This window comes from Halichoerus grypus, chromosome 8 (genome assembly GCF_964656455.1).
Source record: "Halichoerus grypus chromosome 8, mHalGry1.hap1.1, whole genome shotgun sequence".
In the NCBI taxonomy this organism is placed as follows: domain Eukaryota; kingdom Metazoa; phylum Chordata; class Mammalia; order Carnivora; family Phocidae; genus Halichoerus; species Halichoerus grypus.
In genome coordinates, this window is record NC_135719.1 from 62,390,019 (window position 1) to 62,412,040 (window position 22,022).

Below are 22,022 nucleotides of genomic sequence, written 5' to 3' on the forward strand. Positions count from 1 at the left end.
TTTTTTCTCCTCTGGTCTGAGATGCCATTTTTATTATATGCTAAATTCCTGTATGTATTTGAATTTATTTTTCCTTTTGTCTGTTCATCCATCAGTTTCTCATTCTTTTAATTATTGATGATTCATAACATATTTTAATACCTTCTTGGTGAGAACAGAACCTGCTAGTTACTTTTCTTTTACAGAGTTTTCCTTGCTGTTTTTCCTTGTGAACTATAAAAGTAGCTAATGAAATCCAAAACAGAATACCCAGGGGCGCCTGGGTGGCTCAGTTGGTTAAGCGTCTGCCTTCGGCTAATGTCATGATCCCGGGGTCCTGGGATCGAGCCCTGCGTCGGGCTTCCTGCTTGGCGGAGGGCCTGCCTCTCCCCCTCCCTCTGCTCCTCCCCCTGCTCATATTCTCTATCTCTCTCTCTCTGTATCTCGGTGTCTTGAATGAATAAATAAAAAAACCTTTAAAAAAACAACAACAGAATACCCAAAATTCTTGCTGGGGTTTTCACTGGGATTGTGTTAAATGTATAAATTAACTTAGGAAAAATGGTATCTTTGTGATGGTGAGTCTTCTTTCTGGGGATGTGGTATGTCTTTCCATTTATATGGGTCTTTTATATTGTTCAGTGGCAATTAAAAAAAAGTTCATTATGTTCAAGGAAATAATAGTCAAGATGAAAAGATTTGGTAAGAAATTAAAAACTGTAAAAAAAAGAACTAAATGAAAACTTTACAACTGAAAAAATGTAACATATTAAGAAATCAATAACCAGGTTTATTATCCTATTAGATACATTGAAGAGAGAACTCAAAGATAGGGCAGAAAAAATTTCCATCTGAAATTCAGAGAGATAAGATGGAAAATAAAGAAAAGAATATTATACATATATAACATACATCTATGTAATTTTTATAACTTATATAATATATATAATACACACATAAATACTATATATATTATATATATGAGATAAGGTAACAAAGTCTAACATAGCATAACTGGAGTTGCAGAAGGATAGAAGAAAGATAATGCACAGATGCAACCCTTGAAGAGAAGATAACAAACTTTTCTATTTAAAATGCCTAACGTGGGCCTTGCTACTTTTTATGTGCTAGATAAATGTCAGCTATTATCACCATCAATATTACTTCTCCACCCCTGGTCTCATGAAAGATTTATACTATTGGCAATATTGCTGGAGTCCAAATCCACTAGGCCATTTTTTTCCTGCAAAGACCTTATGTTCCCCAGGCATACTTGTTCTTTTTAATCTGGTTCTTTTTTTTTTTTTCCTAAGATTTTATTTATTTATTTGTCAGAGAGAGAGTATGGGAGAGAGAGCACAAACAGGGGGAGCGGCAGGCAGAGGGAGAAGCAGGCTCCCCGCTGAGCAGGGAGCCCGATGCGGGGCTCGATCCCAGGACCCTGGGACCATGACCTGAGCCGAAGGCAGATGCTTAACCGACTGAGCCACCCAGGCATCCCTGTTTTTTGAGATATAATTCCCATGTTATAAAATCCCCCACTTAATGAATAATTCACTGCTTTTCGTATATTCACGGAGTTGTGCAACCATCACAAGAATCAATTTTAAAGCATTTTCATCACCCTTTTCCCCCAAAGAACCCTGTTCCCCTTAGCTGTCAAGCTCTGACTCCTTCCCCTCTGACCCAGCTCCTGGTAACCAGTCACCTTCTTTCTGTGTCTACAGATCTGACTATTCTGGACATTTCATATAAATAGAATCATACAATATGTGGTCTTTTGTGACTGGCTTCTTCCACTTAGCATGTTTTCAAGGTTCATCCATGTTGTATCATGGATCATGCTTCATTCCTTTTTCTTATGGAGTAATATTCTGTTGTATGGATATACCACATTTTATTTATCCATTCATCCGCGGATGGACATTTGGGTTGTTTCCCTTTTTGGCTATTATGAATAATGCTGCTATGAACAACATGTATAAATTTTTGTGTGGACATAAATTTTCTTAAGTGTATACCTAGTAGTGGAATTGTTGATTCATAAAGGAACTTTATGTTTAGCTTTTTGAAGGACCTTTTTCCAAAATGGCTACATCATTTTTATGTTCCCACCAGCAACATATGAGGGTTCTAATTTCTCCACACCCTCACCAACATCTGTTATTATCTGTCTTTTCTTTTTCTTTTTAATGTAACTTCTACACCCAACGTGGTGCTTGAACTCACCACCCCGAGATCAAGAGTCACATGCTCTACTGACTGAGCCAGCCAGGTGCCATCTGTCTGATTATAGCCATCCTAGTGGGTGTGAAGTGGTATCTCACTGTAAAATTTTCAGTAGCAATTTAAAAAAATCTTTTATTTTAAAATAATTATAAATCCAGAAGAAGTTGCACAAATAGTGCGGAGTCCACAAATCATTCTGTTACCAGCTTCTCCCAATGGTGATATCTTACATAACTTTAGTAAAACGTCAAAACTAGGAAATTGACATCAGTACGATACTGTTAATTAGGCCTAATTCAGATTTCACCAGTTTTAAGATGTACTCTGTTATGGACTGCATGTTCAAATTCATATGTTGAAGCCCAACGCCCAAAGTGATAGTATTAGGAGAGAACTAGGTTTAGGTAAATTCTGGAGGGTGGAGCCTTCATAAAGGGATTAGGGTCTCATAGGAAGAGGAGGAGACTAGAGCTCGCTTTCCTCATCATGCGAGGATACGGCAAGACGGCCGCCGGGGAGAGGCTTCTCCTCAGACACGGAATCTGTTGACACCATGCAAGGGATTTGTCAGGTAGGCAGTTGGATAAGAGATTTTGGAGCTCAGAAACTGGGAGGGCCTCATGGTATAAATTTGACACGGCTCTATATCTATGTGGATGTCACATAGGTAACATTTAAGCCACAACAATGGACAAGGCCACCTCGGGAGAAAGACGAGAGCAGGGTAATGCCCTGAAGCATGCCAACATCGACAGCCCGATCGGAGGCTGCAGACAGCAGAGAGGTAGAAGGGAGAGTGTGACAGGCCATTTCCTGGGAGCCCAGAGAGGCTGTCTGCCTCAAGGACCAGGAAGTAGTAGCTGTCCAATACCACCAAGAGGACAAGAAAGATGAAGACCAGAAACAAAAAAGTTCTGTTCTATTTGGCAATTTGAAAGCATTTGGTCACTTAAAAAAAAAAAAAAAAGGTTTATTTATTAATTTGAGAGAGAGAGCATGGGTTGGGGGGGCAGAGGCAGAGGGAGAGATAGTATCTCAAGCAGACTCCCCACTAAACCCAGAGGGTGCGGCTCCATCTCACGACCCTGAGATCACGACCTGAGCCCAAACCAAGAGTCCCACGCTTCCCTGACTGCACCCCCCCGGGCGCCCTGCATTTGATCACTTTTCAATTCTTCCCTCTCCACAGAAATCTTTAGTAAAAGGTGAGCGATTTATGCCGTTTGAAGAGAAACCAGAGCATGCATTTGATTCCTTTTTCCTCAGAAGGAGGCTCCAAGAGTCGTGTTGCCCTCCTCACGATAGTGTCTGCCTGCCCTTTCTCTCTCTCTCTCTCTCACACACACACACACACACACACACACACACACACACGCACACACGCATGCACACACGCACCCTTTCAAGCGCTAAAAGCGATGAAGCCTGGGTGATGTTTCCATTTTTATTCTTTTTGCTTATCTGGGTTTTCTCATCTCTCTACAGCAGTAAGTGTTAAGTGGTCATTTAGAAAATCCGCTGTGTTAGATGATAGTATCTGCGCGTCCCTGAGCGCCAAGTGGCCAGCCGGGCAGCGTCTCTCTAAGTGCCTGTCCCTCCCTCCGTGCTGCTGAGAAGCAATAGCAGGAATAACAGCACTCGTGCGGGCCACTGCCCCCGCACACCCTTGGCTTTGTTCCGGGCTGCGGAGCCGGCGCTCTGTGCGAGGCGGGGGCTCTATGGCCCGAGGCCAGGGGCGGAAAGGCTGCCTGCAGGTTTGCGTTGCTGAGTGCACTGTTTAACTTAGAAGGGCCTTTTATCCTGGATCTCTTGACCAGAATCGGGGGGAAAAGGGGTGGAGTTCATGAAGCCTAGAGGAAGGGCCTTCGAAGGGTGGAGCTAAGGTGCAAGAAGGGAGAACCCTTTAAATAAAGCCCCACACTGGCCGCCCAGGAGTCCGCCCTCAGTGCCCTCCGTGCCTGTGAGCCGCCGCAGCCCCGGGCAGAGGATGGAGCCCGAGGAGTACAGAGAGAGAGGTGAGCGCTGGGCACCCCTCTCTGCAGGAGCAGGTGCCGGGGCTCCGCCCTTAGATTCGGGGTGGGGGGGTTGTCATTTGACAGGAGGAGTAGAATTGCCCTCCGAGAGTTGGTTTCCACAAACTTTTTCCTGAGGAAGGAATGTGGGACCCCGGAATTTAAAACTTTCTCAACCTCTCTTTCGTCCTCCCTCTCCCACTCTCCTGTGTCTCCCTTTTCCTGTCCCCTTTCTCCCGAAGAGAGGATTTGGATTCCCCAGCCACTCAATGGGAAAAGGGGATTATTCATATTCTGAAGCAGAAAAAAAGTTTCCTCGAGTATTCTGTAGTCACTGCAAAATCCTTTCTATGTATTCATTTCTGTATGTGTGAATCTGTCAGTGCTGTTCTTTCATAGTCCTTCATTTGCTACGTATTTAGTGAGCAGCTACTCTATCTCCAAGCCTTGTGGAATGAGAGAAACCAAACGGTTAGCCTGTTGTCCCGCATGGCTCCTTCAGAGGGACGGGAGATAGTTGCTTCTAATTTTTCTCTTTGTGACTTTTTATATCTTCCTCCCCACCGGTAAGTTATGCTGCCTAAGATTTCTTTGCCGTAAGGTATCGTCCCGCGTTAAATCCAACTTTTCCTCTCCCCTCCACCCAGACCTAACTCACTAAGTAGCTAGCGGCTTTACAACTCAAGTCTGCACTTGCTTATTTCCGGGCTTCCCAAGAGCCTCAAGCAGGTTCCCGTGGACATCCATCCTGTGTGTAGAACACGAATACATTCCTTGTTGCCTCTGGGCAAGTGCGGGGCCAGATCCAGTGCTCTCAGAGCCCTGCTGGGATGCCACTGCAGGAACGAGAAGCATCAACTGTGGGAGGGTTGGAGGAGAGCGAAGGGTGTCGAAATCCCTCTCTTTCTCTTTCATAGTTTTTTTCTGGGATTGGTCCTGCTCATGAGAATCTTCCATGAGCTGGTGCAGAGGCAAGAAATCAGGTTCCTTCTCCTTCTCTCTGTTTTATCTTATATTATTATTATTATTATTATTAGTAGTAGTAGTAGTAGTATTGCAGGGGGAAGAAAAGCCTAAGGAGTACTAAGGAGGAATTATAGATATTGAGAGAGACAGAGAGAGGGAGATGAGCACACAGACACAGAAAGGGAGAGAAGCAGAGAGGGAGACTCAGAGGGAGCAAGAGACAAAGGCACTGAAGACTGAAGCCCTGTCCTGGAGAAATGAAAGGGGAGAAAAAATAATTTATACTCACTTCAGAGTATTTGAATTGGCTATTTTTCTTCCTTATTTATTCATTCATTCATTTGATTTTTTTTTTTTCTTTGAGCATCTAAGAAATGTCCTAAGCATTGAGGTGTTGGCGCAAGCAGAGGGAAAGAAACTGAGTGATTAAGACCTGGTTTTGCATACTCCTGAAACCAATATTACACTATATGTTAACTAACAAGAATTTAAATAAAAACCTGACACAAACAAACAAACAGAAAGACACGGTTTTGCATTTTCCCAAGACTTAAGGCTAGTGCAGGATTCTTGGTCTGGGTCTATGGCTGTGCTTTGGGGATGCCATGAGCCTCAGAAATTATACAGCACTTTTTTGTGTGTGCAAGCCCATAGTTTTCATCAGATTCTCAAAGAAGTCCATGGGGTCCAAAAGTGAGAATTACTGGTCCAATGGGAATAGTGAGCAAGTAGATTTTTCAACTTGTATCAGGACCTGGCAGGGGAGTTTGCCATCTATGCTAACAAAGAGTATAGGGTGTGTGTGTGTGTGTGTGTGTGTGTGTATAGAAAGAGCCACAGAGTTTCTGATAAACCTGTAAGGTAGTGAATTAATTAGATGTTCTGTTTTTGAGAAGAAAGGAAAGGTAGGAGAGACAATCAAGGTTGATATGGATAAGGGAAAGGGGAGGAAAAATAAATATTTGACTTCAGTGCTTGAGTTTTATATTTCATGATTTTCTGTCTTGTTCGTTTGTTCACTCACACACTCCCTCCGCTGGTCATTCATTCCCTCACTTATTTTTCCATTCATTTAAAAAAAAATATTTATTTAATTATTTAAGAGAGAGAGAGGGAACCAGGGGTGGGGTGAGATGGGGTGGAGGGGGATGGGGAGAGGGAGAGAGAGTCCCAAGCAGACTGTGCCATGCTTGGAACCTGACGCAGGGCTTGATCACATGACCCTGAGATCATCACCCAAGCTGAAACCAAGAGCTGGTCGCCTGACGCCCCCCCCCTTTTTATTTTAAGTAATCTCTTCCCCCAACTCAGGACTCAAACCCACGACCTTGAGATTAAAAGTTGCATGGTCTACTGACTGAGCCAGCCAGGCGCCCCCACCCTCACTTATTTTTAAATTCTGAAGACACGGCTGATGCTAGGCATTAGACCTTCTCCCCATCAGCCCACGAATCCATCTAGGCATCAGACCTTCTCCCCATCAGCCCACGAATCCATCTAGGCATCAGACCTTCTCCCCATCAGCCCACGAATCCATCTAGGCATCAGACCTTCTCCCCATCAGCCCACGAATCCATCTAGGCATCAGACCTTCTCCCCATCAGCCCACGAATCCATCTAGGCATCAGACCTTCTCCCCATCAGCCCACGAATCCATCTAGGCATCAGACCTTCCCCCCATCAGCCCACGAATCCATCTCCTTCTTCACCAAGTCTCTTGGCCCTGACCTAAGGGGGTCAGGCATGGGTTGGCCAGGCCCAGTCGGGGGACATGAGGCTGGTATCTCCTCCTCCCTTGTAGGGAAAGAGATGGTGGAGTACATCTGCCAGTACCTGAGCACCGTGCGGGAGCGGCGTGTGACTCCGGACGTCCGGCCTGGGTACCTGCGAGCCCAGCTGCCGGAGAGGGCTCCCGAGGAACCTGACAGCTGGGACAGCATCTTTGGGGACATCGAGCGAATCATCATGCCTGGGGTGAGCTACAGTCCCCACAAGGGTGACTCTGGGTTTCGGGGCATTGGAGGGCAGGCAGTAGGCCTGAAGAGAGGCCTGCCTTGGGTAAGCCTGCCACTTGGGCACCAAAATGCCAGCCTGTCGTGTGGGCATGTAGAGGGCCAGGACTTTGAAATTAGGATTCTGAAGCCAGGGCTGCCCTGTGGTGCTGGCTGGGAGGCCGGGGGGCGTTAGCACCTCACCCCAGGGCCTAGTCTGATGGATGCACAGCAGTTGAATGGGATGAGGTAAGGATGAACATCGGGTTTGAGGGGAAAGGCCAATGTGGAGAGCACGACAGAGAGAGGAGGCTGGAGACAGTCCCCGAAGTCCCAGATGGCAGAGCCAGGGACTTTCCCACAGAATGCGGAGACTGGCTGACAGGAAGGAAGGAGGCCGAGAAGATACCCTCCCTTAGGGCACCCCGATTGTCACATAGAGAGGCCCTGGGAGCTGCATGAGACCCTGGCAGCCCCCTCGTTTCTCCTCCTGGAGGTGGGAGTGGTGTCCTTCACTACCAAGGGCAGGTCTCACGATTGAGCTGCTTTCCAGGAGTAGAGAGGAACTTTCCCTGGATCATATATTCCCAGCGACAAAGAGCACAGCCTGGTGACGGCACTGGCAGGGCCAGGGAGCAGACAGAGGCTGGCTGGTGCTTGGGCTGGGGCCCGCCTCTGTGGGCCGTGATGCTGTCCCTGGCCACCATGGGCGAGGAGCTGTGCCAAGGTGCTCATGCTAAAAGTGAGAGCACCGGTCTTCCTCCCACAGAAGGGCTGCCTTTTACTGAGCTCCACGTCACATGCCAGGCCCTGGATGAGCCCCGTTACAGGCTAGCTGCTTCTATCCTACAGTGACCCTACAATCCCTGTTTTACAAATGAGGAAACTGAGGCTCAGGGATGTTAATTGTTTTCTCAAAGTTACAGAGTTTGTAGGCTGGCAGATCCAAGATTTTAGCCCTGGGCCAGTCTGATTCCACAGGCTCTTTCTCCTACACTGATACGTCCTCTCGTGTGTGACTGAGTGCTCCAGCCTGAGCCTGCGCACCCAGGCGCCGCCCTTCAGCGGGACCCCAACACGCTGGCTGTTCTCTTCACTCTGTCTGCTTGGGGCACTGGTGTCCTGAACGGCATGTGTCCAGAGACCTCCCGAGGCTGACTTGGGATTTGCTTCCATCATCCCCTAAAAGCTTTAGATGGGACAGAAATATGCCCGGAGGCAGGGATGACAAATTATCCGAACTCAGAGTAAGTCTGTACAAACGTAGTGGTCGGCAGGTTTGTACAAAACCAATTACTCATCTCTCTCTGACCACTCAGCCTATTTCACAAGCATCTTTTGGGGAAAATTTTCTGTATCGTTACGCTTTATCGTAAAGCTAGCACCCTGATAAGATTATCTCATGGATTTCATTCTGTAAAATGTAATCTGCTGAGGGACCAACTGTAATTTGGTAGTGAGACTGAGAACAACTGTCAGAGGGGGTGGAAATGAGCTGATTTGTTGATTGTAATTCCAGCAGTTGCTGAGGGTGTGGTCAGAGAGGCTCATTTCTGGAACAGAGGTCTGTCTGTTCTTGATAAGGGTTCCTCTGGCTTATCTTATCATATTTATCTTGCAAGAACAGATAATTGCCTCTTGATAGGGTTAGGGGATGGAAGCCCTTCTTTGGGGTTTCCAAAATACTGCCACTAAGGACACTGATAATGAGGGCCCAGTCTTCCAATGCCTCTGAGAGATGGCCTGAAAGCGATTGGCCCTTTGCTTTCTCACGTTGACCAACACCGCAGTGAAGACTGGATTCATTTTTCCCTCCCTGCCATCTCCTAGACACAAAGAGATTAACTGCTCTTCTGCTTTAATTCCAACTCTGGTTAGAAAGACCTCCTCTGCGCTTCATGGGGGTAGAGAGAGAGAGCCACTGAGGGAGAGAAGGCAGGGTGCCACCTTGTTCAGGAGCTTGGGCCCTGGGGTCAGAGAGCCTTGGGTTTCTGTCTTGGCACTGTCATCTGTCCCTGTGAGGTGTGTGTGATCACAGCGATGCTGCTTCGCACTAGCCGGCCCCGATTCTTATCTGTAAAACGGGTTAACGGGAGAACCTATCTCATAGGGGTACTCTGAGAATTAAATGAGATGAAGCGTGGGGAAATGGAAGATATCGTTGTTGCCTTCCACACATTTCGCCTGGCAAAAACCAGAGGAAGAGGTCTGATTATCTAAGAGTCAAGTCAGATTATATGATGTGTCTATCACCGTGTGATTAACTCATCATTAACCTTAGTGCTTTACATTTTGCCAATTTCCTCCCAGACCAATCCACATGACAACCCCAGGAAACAGGATTTATTTTATGCTGGGAAATTAAGGTGCAGAGGAGTATCCTGTTTTTATGGGGTCTGCATCATATATAAATTTTGAGATCCCTTGTAAGAAAATAAAATTAAGTGTCTTTCTCAAAAAAGACCCATGCAAACACGGGACCTTGGAGCTTAAGTTCATTAGCTTCACAATAAACCTACAAAGTCACACTGCTGGTTAGGGACAAAGGTAGGACTGGAACCCGTGTCCTTGGACTTGAATCGTATACTCCTTCTACCACACACATTGTCTAGGACACTGTCCTTGCTAGTGAGGGATTACAAGAATTTCTGTACACTAAATATCGGTACACTAAGATGTTGACTAATGAGTTCTCAGTAGGGTGGGACATCTAGAATGAGAGGGTTCCATGGGTTCAGGGAAAGGATCAGAGGGGGCTGGGGAACTGGGAAAGGGTTTGTGGAGGAAGTGAGTATTTTGTAGCTTTCTAGGAATTGGCAGGTTTTGGAAGGTTCTGTTAGTGTGGGACGTGCCTGCTTGTCAGGAGACACAGCATTGCTCAAAAGCACAAATGCAGAAATGTACGGGGCATCTTCATCAACAAGAAGATGAAGCCAGATTAGATAATTAATGAGGCCAGTGAGCCTGTTATGGTGGGGCCCTGTCTATCCACCTGGCTCCTGCTTACATCCGGTTCTTCAGTCTGACTGTGGGCTCAGGGCTTAACTTGGAGGTAGGGGTCCCAGGCCCGTGGGCTGGCACTTCGCCCGCCCTTTTCTCTCCTTTCTCCATCCTCACTGGGAAATGAAGGATGGCTTTGAATCCATTCACACTGACCCTCTGTGGGAGCTGTGCGCCCAGAGAGCTCGGCAACCCATAAAACAAAGGATGCTTTTTGCAAGAAACTGGATGGGACAAGCAACCTCTTCTTCTGGAGCTCATAGTCTCCTCTTCCTTTTATTACTGGGCAGGGGTGGCATGGGGGATAAGCATGGGAGACTGAGGTGAACACTATCCAGAAACCACAACCCTAATTACTATACCAGTTTTCATTTTGCATATTCCCTTCTGGTCTTTGCATACATACAAGTGCCCCACTGATGAGGTAGCCTAGAAGATGAGAAATGTGGGTGGCAAGAACACCATGAATATGTTTTATATTTTTATGGAGTTGTGTCATTTACTTGACTGTCTTACAAGGGTCAGCCCATCGCTAGAGTGGCCAGGGAGGGTCTCTGGTAGAGGAAAGCCTCCCAGACATGCTTCCTGGTGCCACACATGTACACGCTCTTCCTCTAGGTGGTACACTGGCAAAGCCCCCACATGCACGCCTACTACCCAGCCCTCACCTCTTGGCCGTCGCTGCTAGGAGACATGCTGGCCGATGCCATCAACTGCTTGGGATTCACCTGGGTGAGTAACCATGGCCGTAGCTGTAACTGGTGGCAGCTGGAGACATAGCAGAAAGTGTCATCCTGGGGCAGGCATATTCTGTCCTGCTCTCTGAATGAGGGTTCTAAGTTAAATATTAACAATGGCTACATTCTTTGAGCTTGAACTTTATAGAAATTATCTCATCTTATCCTTTAACCCTATGGAATCATGAGTATTGGCCCATTTCAGATAAAGAAATGGAGGCTTGGTAACTTACCTCTCCAGGATCACACAGCTCGTAGAGACCGAGATGACATTTGGACTGAGATCTGGTTATTGCTACAGTTTGTGATCCTACCTAAGCACTTTGGTGCCTATGGGTATAACTTCCCTGGGCTCTTGTCTGTGAGGGGTTAGGGATATATCCTCAGACTCCCCTTAATAACCCCCTAAGGACCGAGCTGCTTTAAATTGTGCCAGAAGCCTCCGAGAACAGCTTTATATTTTAAGCCTGAACTGTCACAGGGTGTGTCAGGGAGGGGGGAGGGCTTCGAGGGGGGAGGGGGGAGAGTTGCTATCTTTTCTAGGAAGGAGTGCTTTCTTTCTTAGTCCTAAAACTTGCCCTTGGCCTTCAGGATGCTGCTCACCTGGGTATTTTAGGGACTAGGGAAGCCAAATGGAAGCAATCATTTCTAGGGCTGTTTCTCCATGAAACTTTGGGAGTTAGGAAAGACTCCACCTCATTGAGGGCGGGGCATCAATCCAAAGCCGTACATCCTTTTCCCTCTCTGTTGTGGCAGAGGATGGGGTGGGAATGGGGCACAGGGCCTGACACGGACCCCTTCTCTGGGAGGGGGGAGATAGGCCAGGTTCCCATTGATAGCGTGGGGATGCAGGGAGGGCCAGGGCAGAGACAGATGTGTTTCTGGGGCTGGTGGGGGGATATCTTGGTGTCCTGGGAGCTGTCTGGATGAAGTTGCTTTCCCTCTTCCAGGCCTCCAGCCCTGCATGCACGGAGCTGGAGATGAATGTCATGGACTGGCTGGCGAAAATGCTGGGACTCCCAGAGCACTTCCTGCACCACCACCCCGGCAGCCAGGGAGGAGGCGTCCTGCAGGTGCCTACCTTGGCAAAGCTCCTCCCAGCTTGGGGGCTGAGTAGTGAAAGATAAGCTGAACCCTGGTGCAGGCCATTCTCCTGTTGTCCAGGGAGGTTCCCCCCTCCGCCACTGCGTCACCCCCTCCGCCACTATCACTGCCATCATCCTCTTGCCATTAGCCATCGTCATTATCCTGATGGTCACCATGATGGCTGATGTGGCCCTCAGAGCTACTGCCTCAGCCGCTACCACCACTCCCACTGTGGCTGCCACCGCCACTCTTCTATTTCTCCTTTTTCTTTGAAAAAGATTAAGAAGTCCCCATGGTCACATTTCCAGTACTGCTCGATTCAGTTTCTTTGTTTCTTACCCGACCCCTCCCCTTCCTTGGATCATTTAACACCTTACGGTAAAAGGAAAAGAGAAGACAAGGAGAGACTTCTTGCCCTCCCTCCTGGGTCCAGGAGACCCTGGGCAGTGAGAAAAATGACACCATCAATTGATTTATTTTATCCTACAACACTATCATTTGGATATCTGTCAAATGATAGTTTCTCAAAGATTTCTTGTGTTGTTAAGAGCCATCAGCATAGTGGAGCTTGCTGGGCGCCTCGCGTTGACTGTGCATACTGATGTGTACTTTTGCATCTATAAACCTTGGCATTTATGAGGGCTTGGGTCTGAGACCTTTGAGGACCCCCAGATTCTTGAATTCTACTCTAATACATAATTTTCCTGGTTTTACAACCTCTAAGATAGAGATAATAATAACTAATAATAGAGCAACAGTGTTTTCCTCAGAGAGTGGATATGAACATTCAATGAGCCCTTCTTCTTCTTCTTTTTTTAAGATTTTATTTATTTATTTGACAGGGAGGGAACACAAGCAGAGGAAGTGGGAGAGGGAGAAGCAGGCTGCCCCCTGAGCAGAGAGCCCAATGTAGGATTCAATCCCAGCACCCTGGGATCATGACCTGAGCCAAAGGCAGAAGCTTAACCAACTGAGCCACCCAGGTGCCCCTGAATGAGCCCTTCTTTAAAATAAAAATAGCCATGCTGCCCTGAGATGAGACCTGGAAATTTTGCTAGGCTCATTTGCTAGCTGAGTGACTCCCCCTCTCTCTCCAGTCTTGCAGTGAGATTAAAATCCTCCCAAGGAAGGCAAATTACTGCATGCTGGGGACCTTCTGGGTCGTTTGCAGATAGTTACAACTTCAGATAGTATATCTGGGAGACATGCTAAATGTCTGCCATACGGGATCTTGCTTTTCATTTAATTATCTCATGGACTCTGTAGGTAAATAGTATCATCACCAATTTTTGAGATTAGAGCACTGGAGCTCAGAGAGGTTAAAAACTTGCCCCAGTTGCCCCGCTGGTAAGTGGAAGAAAGGATTTAAACACACGCTCATCTACATCCAAATGGCACTTCCTCCTGTATTCATCAGCCATGTTCAGTCCTGTAACATCTCTGAGCATTGCTCTCCTCATCTGTAGACGGGAATCACAAGTACCTCAGAGAGGTTTTATGAGGAGCCAGTGGGATGACAGAACGTTTTGTAAACTACGAATTATTATTATTACTATTCTGCTGGCTTCCTTGTTGCAGAGTGATATCCAGATGCTGAATATCTAGTGGGATCTGATCTATACCGCTATCTGCCAGGCTTTTTAGCAGGGAGAGCAGGGAGCTATATCCGTAGGAAGAGTTCAAGAAGCAAAGACACCAAAGACCGAGTGAATGAATGATGAGAAACCTTTAAGAATTCCGTGAGGTTGCTGAGGGGCCCACCGGATTCCCACAGTCATGGCCAAAACAAAGTCCTATCCAGCCTTCATTTGGATAATTAATTAGTACACCCACTCTGGGAGGCAGCCGAAGGGGTGCTTTTCATTTTATAAACAGAAAAGAGTCCCCGGAGGGGCAACGGTAGCCAAAGGTCACGGGAGCCACAGGTAACAGAACCAAGGCCAAAGTGACCAGCCTCTCACATTAAGCCAGAACCCACTCTCTCGGGAATGTCCCTTTAGAAACACACTCCATTTCCATGTCTAAACTGAATAAATGAAAAGTTCTTTATTTTTAGCAAGCTTTATATGGGGAACAAACGTATCTATAGGCAAATTTGTATCTAGCAGAGGCTGAGCAGTCTCTTTTTGGTCTGTGGCCTCTCAAAGATGTTGGTATTGGGTGCAAATTTGCTTTCATGACTTCCCCGGGGCAATTGGAAGAGAGGCTGGTGTCCCAGGAATGCATAGGGTGTTGTGAACGGAGAATGTGGGATAGACCTGTGAGTCAGGAGAAAGGACAACCCTTTAGGCAGGGGCCAGGGGAATATGCCAAGGGACCAGAGGAAGAGGCTGCCACCAGTAATCCTTCTTCCACTACAGAGCACAGTCAGCGAGTCCACCTTGATCGCCTTGCTGGCAGCAAGGAAGCACAAAATCCTGGAAATGAAAGCATCTGAACCCGGGGCAGATGAGTCCTCCCTGAACGCCCGGCTCATTGCCTATGCCTCTGACCAGGTGAGTTGCCCAGTACAGACCAAACCCTGGGGTCAGGGCTTGGCTTCTGGAATCTTCGTTCTTGAGTAATTTTTTTCTAGACATGAGTATGCTGGAGCTCAGGGCAGCACAGGCCTCAGAAGCTCTCTCCAGGGACCATGGCGGGGAGACACACAGCAAATGTTATTTTTGATTCCCCTAGTCTGGCTTCAGCAGTTTCTGGGGGGTGCTCATCCCGGGTGGACTCTGCTGACAAGTTTCCATGGTCCTTCTAGGCTCACTCCTCAGTGGAAAAAGCTGGTTTGATTACCCTGGTGAAGATGAAGTTTCTGCCTGTGGACGACAACTTCTCACTCCGAGGGGAGGCTCTTCAGAAAGCCATCAAGGAGGACAAGGAACGGGGCTTGGTGCCTGTTTTTGTAAGTCAGAACGGGTTCTCGGCTTAGAATGATAGGACCTGGAGGCGAGGAAGGAATTTGGGCAGAATTTAGGCAAGTAACATGCTGAAAAAAAAAAAAAAGCAGAACAATTGTCAAATACGATGTTTATGAGTTGCTATTTGTTGGTGTGTTAGGAAATAAATTTTGTGGGTCATAATCCGTATAAGAAACAAATAAGAATACAAACCATCAGAGCGCATTCCTATAGCCAGAATTGTATGGTTTGGTGAAACTTTTCTTTCAAATGCACACATGTACTAGATTGCTATATAAAATGTATTTCTTACTGCAGGTCATGGTAAAATGTAATGTGAAATACACACTCTTCCAGTGGGATGGGTAGGATAGATAATAGCTGTGGTTAAATCTTTTTCTTCAGGCCAACTGTGTCACATGAACCCCCCTTCCCACATTAACTTCCTTTATTTCCCTTCAGGTGTGTGCTACACTGGGGACCACTGGGGTCTGTGCATTTGACTGCCTGTCAGAGCTGGGTCCCATCTGTAAGTGTCTGCCTTGTCTGGCTAGGAAGTCATGAACTTTAGACTGTTCCCTAGAGCAAGAACCTGAAACTAGCTCCGTGGCATTATCTTCCCCATCGTGGGTCAGTGCAGAGAGCTTAAGAAGAGCCACCAAAGGTCACAGGGCAGCCAGGGCACTGCTTTTCCCAGCAGTGGACCGGGGCTTAGAGCTCCCCCCCAGCCCTTGCCTTGCATCCTCTTTAGGAAGCAACAGTGGGAGAGTCTCGGGTTTTCGTGCCCTCTCATTTGTATGTCAAAATCTACTTAAAACAGGCCATATGCGAAACACAGGGTAAAGGAGGCACCGTGAAATATTTTCTATTCTAGTCCAAGGAAAGGAAGATGGTAGGGTAGGGGAAACCATGGGGGAAGATATAGGCGGGGAAGAAACCCAAATGGGGTTGCTTAAAGTCCCCAAGCAAGAAACCCACCAGGAAAGAGAGACATCCCTTCTGGAACATTTGTTAGATGCGTTAACCCTGCTCTCCGGACCAGCGGGGAGTTGCTTTCTGTGCCAGGAACTTCTAGCCTGTCGACCCTCTGGCCGGTGAGAGCAAAAGGCCGGCCGTAGCTCCGTGGATTTTCCCTTCGGAGGCCCCACCCTTCCCGTCCTGTGCCGCCCCTGCCCCCGCCCCATGGCCCTTCCCCCGGTCCTGCCTCCCAGCCAGGCAACGTTTGTCTCCCCAGGTGCCACTGAGGGGTTGTGGCTCCACATCGATGCTGCGTACGCAGGCACGGCCTTCCTGTGCCCCGAGTTCCGGGGGTTTCTGAAGGGCGTCGAGTACGCCGATTCCTTCACCTTCAATCCCTCCAAGTGGATGATGGTGCACTTCGACTGTACTGGCTTCTGGTGAGTGAGGCAGCCCAGCTTCCGGCCCACGGGCAAGCCTGGCTTCCTCTGGAGAGGCCTCGGCCACTAATGCCTGTTTGGAAATCCACAGGGTCAAGGACAAGTACAAGCTGCAGCAGACCTTCAGCGTGAACCCCGTCTACCTCAGGCATGCCGACTCAGGCACGGCCACTGACTTCATGGTGAGTGGCCAGAAACGGCCCCTGGGATGGAAGCTCACTGCACCTGACCCCAGAAGGTCTCCTTGATGTTGGCTTCCGTCCGAAACTGGCATATTGTGAACCCATCCCATAATATGTCGCTGTATGCCTTCAGTTTCTAAGCATATCGAATGAAACCCAGAAAACTGTTAAAAAGCCTAGAAAATGAGACCAACCTCTGAGGCAATATGCCCATTTCCTGAATATGTGTGGCATTCCTTAATTTCCAGAGATGCCTTTTCTACCATGAGTGAATGGATTCCCTTCTGTCTCCGTCTTGGATAATCTTTTCTGCTTAGTGCCCAGCAGCAGGGAAGGGTGGAGAATCTCCGTGGGTAGGGAAAGACGCTCCTTGCTTGAATTGCTTTCATCTTTTGTCCCCAGGGCGGTGGAGGCACGGTGGGAGGCTCCACGGGAGGGGGTGGGGGCACAGGTACCCTTCCTGAGTTTCTGGATGCTGCCAACTAGTCCTGGCCTTCTCAGCTGGTTGCACCTCCATCTCTTGAACGTGCCCACGTTTTCAGCCTGTACTATCTCCTGGGGAAATGAATTCTTCAGATTTACTCCTCAGTTTGAAGAGGAGCCTTTTCTTTAATTGTAGGGGAGACAGAGATGTAAACCAGTTATACCCGTGGCCAATGGGAGGCATCAGAGCAGAGTAGGCGAGCTTGGTTTGAAATGCTACCCCAGCAGTGGGCCTTTGGGAAACTTAGTGGCTCTCTCTGAGCTGTGGCTTCCTCATCTGTAAAATGGGCACAGTGATCCTGATTTCACAGACCCTGATTCACAGAGGCGGAAATGGGAACATACATATAGATCACTTAATGCAGTCCTGGGAATGTGGCAAATGCTCAATTAACGGTAGGGCTAATATTGCTAAAAATTCTTCTTTTAAGCTGCAGAGATTCGCTATAGGAAAGTGGTTAAGCGTTGAGGTGCTAAAGCCGGATGGCCTGTGTTTGAATCCTTGTTCCTCCATTTATTAACCTTTTGTGCCTTGGTCAAATGACTTAACCTCTGTGTCTTGGTTTCCTCATCTGTAAAATGAGGATGATGATAATAATATTGGCTTCTTAGGCTTGTCGTGAGATTAAATGAGTTAATGCCGTGAGGCAGAGAGAGCAATGCCTGGTGTCTGTGATTCAGTTTGTAAAGAGATGGTTCTGTCTTATCTCCTTGGGCAACTGAAATGTCTTGGCCTTTTAGTCCTAAAATAATAGCTCTGTCATCTCTTGATTGTATTGCTTATTCTCCCTCAGACCAGCTCACACTTCCTTTAGATTTTTGAGGCTTTTTGATTGGAATTGTAGGTACTCAGCTTACAGACCCTCGAGAGGTTGCTAAAAATAGACGAATAATGGTTCTTGCATCTTCACTGCCCTGTCTGGTAGGTTTTCAGCAACTTTTTAATTAAAAAAACATTTCCACAGCATCCTAAGGGGCAGAGCTCTTCAGGGATAATTCTAAGTTTCTTTCTTGAGTGTGAAATGGGAAATGGTACCCATTCTTCCGTAAGTGTATTTGGATCATCATAACTTAAGAGCATTATCTTACCTTTGCCCATTTTGGATCTCGTGTTACCTTTTTGTTTGCTTGTGTGTTCCCACCAGTGTCATGAGATCTTTCTGTGGTTTGTTCCCATCAGTTTGGACATTTTATGGTACTCTCTCTCTTCTAGATAACTTTTTATAAAAAAGATTGAATTATACTTTTCGTAGCACTTGTCCAGGGAACCCTTATTATTTATATTTCCACATCCAGAAGGTGCGCTTTATGCGTTTCCTTCCCCCACCTCTAATTCTATGGATTCCATTTTCAAGTCTAAAAGAAACTTCTAGAAAATGGGAGCTTCTATCTGTTGTGATCCTGGGAGTCTTCACCGCTGCTCTGACCCAAGCTCTTTCTCCCCCAGGTGGCTGTAGCTATAAATAGAAGCCCAGCCATGTTTGAGAGGAGCCAGGAATAAGCAGCATCCTGGGAGAGAAGACTTACGGATTTCATTCCTGGGCTCTGGCACCACCTAAAATCAGGGCTAGATTTTCTGACCTCAAGCTCCCACTAGCAGATGGGGCATTGTCTTGCCTTTGGCAGGGGAGACCTGCAAAACCTCGGAAGGACACAGAGGAGGCTTGGGGAATGTCTGGATTTAAAGAAGAGCCACGTCACCCTTTCTAAGTCCAAATTTCCTGCTCTAACCGAGAATATCAGCTAGCTGGGTCAGCATGGATTGGTTTTGGAATAGTGACAAGAGGAACAACTGGGCATATGAACATAGTGTGAAGAAATAAAAAATAAAATCATCTCTGCCTCTCATTTTAATTTGCTGGTGAGATAAAGTAGCCAATTAGCCATAACCATTTGGGAAGCCATGTTTCTAGAGAAGGCTCTTATTATCCATTCATTATTTTCCCAAAGTGTCCATCTCCTAAGGGATGAAGCTGACTGCTTTCCCTGTCACAGGGATTTTGTCCTGTGTCCAGGTTTTGATGCCCTCTGCTGGTAAACGAAAGTCCCCAAGCTGGAGAACAAAGGCTTAGTACTTGACATAGGAGAAACATTGTCCATCCACAACGGGACAGTGTCCCCAAAGGGAGAGTGCCCATGCCAGGTCAGGAAGTGAGTGTGAAGGGTGAAGGTGAGCACATTTTTGAGGATTTGGTAATCCTGTGGACAAGTACATGAATATCAGTGGAACAAATATTTATTTTTGGTCAACAGAAATTGTGGTGAAGCTTTCTGACATTTGAAGAAGAGGTCATTAGAAACTACATTACCACATCAGGGTAACTGTCACTGTTTTCCAAAGCCTTTGGTCTGTTTTCAGATGTGTGAAACTGGTTTGAAATTGGTTTGAAAATGTTTCGATCTAGGGCCCACGGCCTTGAACTTTAAGCTCTGTTGATTTGGTTACCAGGAACAGAGGGTCAATTTTAGTTTCATAGAGGCCCAGATGTGGATGCTCATTTGAAACCTGAAAGCTGGAGTCATGGCTCCTGAGGGCACGGGAATGTCACAAGAATGTCACAGGAAGAAGTCAGGACCAGACCGTGACATTAAATAACGATCATCTTGGCTCTAGGCAGAAAGACTGCTGTGGTTTGTGGCTCACATTTTTATCACCTAAATGGCTACCGCTTGCTGACGACTTCCTGTGAAGCTCTTTGCATTGGTTCTCTTCGCGCCACTTCCCTCGGAGGTGCTGCTCGTTCTCGGTCTCACGAGGAGCCAGTGGGTGGCATCACCCAGGAAGTGGCAGAGCCGGAGGGGAAACCCACGTCTGCGGGGCTGGTAGCGTCCCAGCTCTTGACCACTCTTCTTTACATTTTGGGGGGAATAGAAATACTATTCTCTGCAATTTGAGGAACTTAGATTCTTTTCAAGAAAAAAAAAGTGTATTGCACCATCTTGAATATCAGTTTGAAATGTTTAAAGCAGCATTTGAAGCAAAATGGGTTCTCCTTGGTTCAGGGTCATGGGCTTGGTTTCCACTTGTCATGCTCTTGGACAAGGGTAACTCTTGGCCACCTTCCCACGTGACAGGGCAGCCTTTGGTAACTTGCCTTGGCTTTTTCTCCTTAGCAACAGCTTCCGGAGTCGTGGTGACACCGTCTATCCCTGGAGGGCAGGGCAGGCAGGGCATGACAACGCCAAGGAGTGTGTGAGGGAGCAACGCCCTTGCCTCTAACCATCAGCCCTGTGTGCCTTTGTTCTAGCACTGGCAGATCCCCCTGAGCCGGCGGTTTCGCTCTATCAAACTCTGGTTCGTGATTCGGTCCTTTGGCGTGAAGAATCTTCAAGCGCACGTCAGACATGTATGTAGTCTTGCTGTGTGTCCTTGTGGGGGAGGAAGACTGGTTTCTGCCCAGGGGACCTGCGGTGTATGGCTCAGGTGTCTGGACCTGTTCTTGGGCTCCTGGGACTTGATTATTCAGGGTAGCCATTTCTTTGTTAGCTCGAGGGACCCTGAGCAGAACATGACACCGGGGGCTATCTGCTGTCTGTTCCCCTGCAGGAGGGTCTCATTATGCCTTCTGTTAGTTGTCAAGCACCGGGGAGTGATGGCCTGAGAGCCTGTTTTGCAGAGAGAGAAAGAAAATAGACCAAAGGGCAGTGTGTGTGTCTGGGGTAGGAACATATCTTTCTAAGAATTACTCTGATTATCACAGCTGCCTGAAAATTTGAGTCACTCATGGTTATGCCTGAGACACGGCTCTTCTGGCTTGGACATGTAGACCTACCAAGTCTGGAACAAGCCTCTCTGCTTTGTATCAATACCTATTTACCGAAGGTAAATATTTGGTACAATTTATTCTAACTGAACTCAACAGCAACAACAACAACATCATTGTGCTAGAAATAAGACCCAGAAGTAAGTGAGACAGGCAGTGCTCCTCTGTCATATTCTTCATGAAACGGGCAGGACTTGACAGAATTTTGGCTAGCAGCATTTTTCGTCCATTTCTCTGAGCACCTTTGAATAAGGCAAAACCATTGATAAAAGCCGTGGATAAGTCCGAAGACATTGTCCGTTATTATTCTGTGTGTCTTTCCCCTTCTACCTTCCCTTTAGGGAATTTCTTCTATATGAAATAAACACAAAACCAAATGAAATGGTTGAAGCAGTAACTATGACCGGTTTACTGTTGGGAATTTTACATTTGTAATAAACATCAAGGTATTTGGCGACCGAATGTTTATCAGTGAGTGGCTGTAGTAGGCATGTAGTAGGGACATCAGGCACTTTGTGCTCTCTCAAGATCCTCAGACTCAAGATTGGAGGTAGTGGGCCGGGAAATGGGACAGTGGAGGTTACAAGTCACCAAGAAAGCTCTTTTGTGTGCAACTTAGGACTGGGTAGGCAGCGTGCAAGTGCTGGCCGACTCCCTAATGCTCCTCTTGCAAGTCAAAGCTCCGAATTCCCATCAGTTCCCCCACTCCCTACACTAGGCCCACACTTCTGGGCCTGGCTTTCAAGGACCCGGGTATCAGCCTTTATTTTAGCGCAGGCTTCCCACTGACCCATTACAGGTGTATCCTCAGTCTGCCTCTGCACCTTCACCTGTGCTTTGTCCTTCTGGATTTCTTTCTCTTCTCCAAATGTTGTTAAAGGATTACGTTCATTTCTCCCAGGAGCTTCCCTGACTATTCCATCTGCCCTAGTCACGGTCACTGCTTCCTTGGCATTCCTAAGATCACCTACTCAAGCACACTTATAAAACTGAGCTCACAGGGGACCAATGTCCCACAACAGTAAGGGGTGGAACCAAAACAGAGTTGTTGTGAGTTAATTTTATTTCTTCAACTTGACTGAGATCATAATTACTACTTGCATAGGGTCTTAAGTTTTAAAAATACCTTATAGTGTTTCATTAGATTCTTACAACAATGCTTGGGATGGTCACCCTGACCAGCCCCGTATCAGAAGCGAGGCTCAAAGATGGTAATTGCGCTGCTGAAGAGTGGAAAGCCTTCTCTCTTCACAATTTTGGGCTGTCTTCTACTATGTGAGCTCTTGAAGGTTATGTAAAACCAAGATG

The 22,022-nt window shown here is 47.1% G+C and overlaps 1 protein-coding gene across 1 annotated transcript in view; it reads left to right on the top strand.

Annotated features, from left to right (window-relative positions):
- The first annotated feature begins 4,105 nt into the window (after nt 1-4,105).
- The window catches only part of HDC (histidine decarboxylase), a 20,624-nt gene continuing 2,707 nt past the window's right edge, over nt 4,106-22,022 (top strand). Inside the window, exons 1-10 of the mRNA XM_036101923.2 lie at nt 4,106-4,223; nt 6,988-7,160; nt 10,796-10,909; nt 11,865-11,987; nt 14,361-14,495; nt 14,750-14,893; nt 15,351-15,417; nt 16,123-16,285; nt 16,377-16,467; nt 20,199-20,297. Coding sequence (XP_035957816.2) covers nt 4,196-4,223; nt 6,988-7,160; nt 10,796-10,909; nt 11,865-11,987; nt 14,361-14,495; nt 14,750-14,893; nt 15,351-15,417; nt 16,123-16,285; nt 16,377-16,467; nt 20,199-20,297 — 1,137 coding nt within the window. The 5' untranslated portion in view covers nt 4,106-4,195. The remainder of the gene's footprint in view (nt 4,224-6,987; nt 7,161-10,795; nt 10,910-11,864; nt 11,988-14,360; nt 14,496-14,749; nt 14,894-15,350; nt 15,418-16,122; nt 16,286-16,376; nt 16,468-20,198; nt 20,298-22,022) is intronic.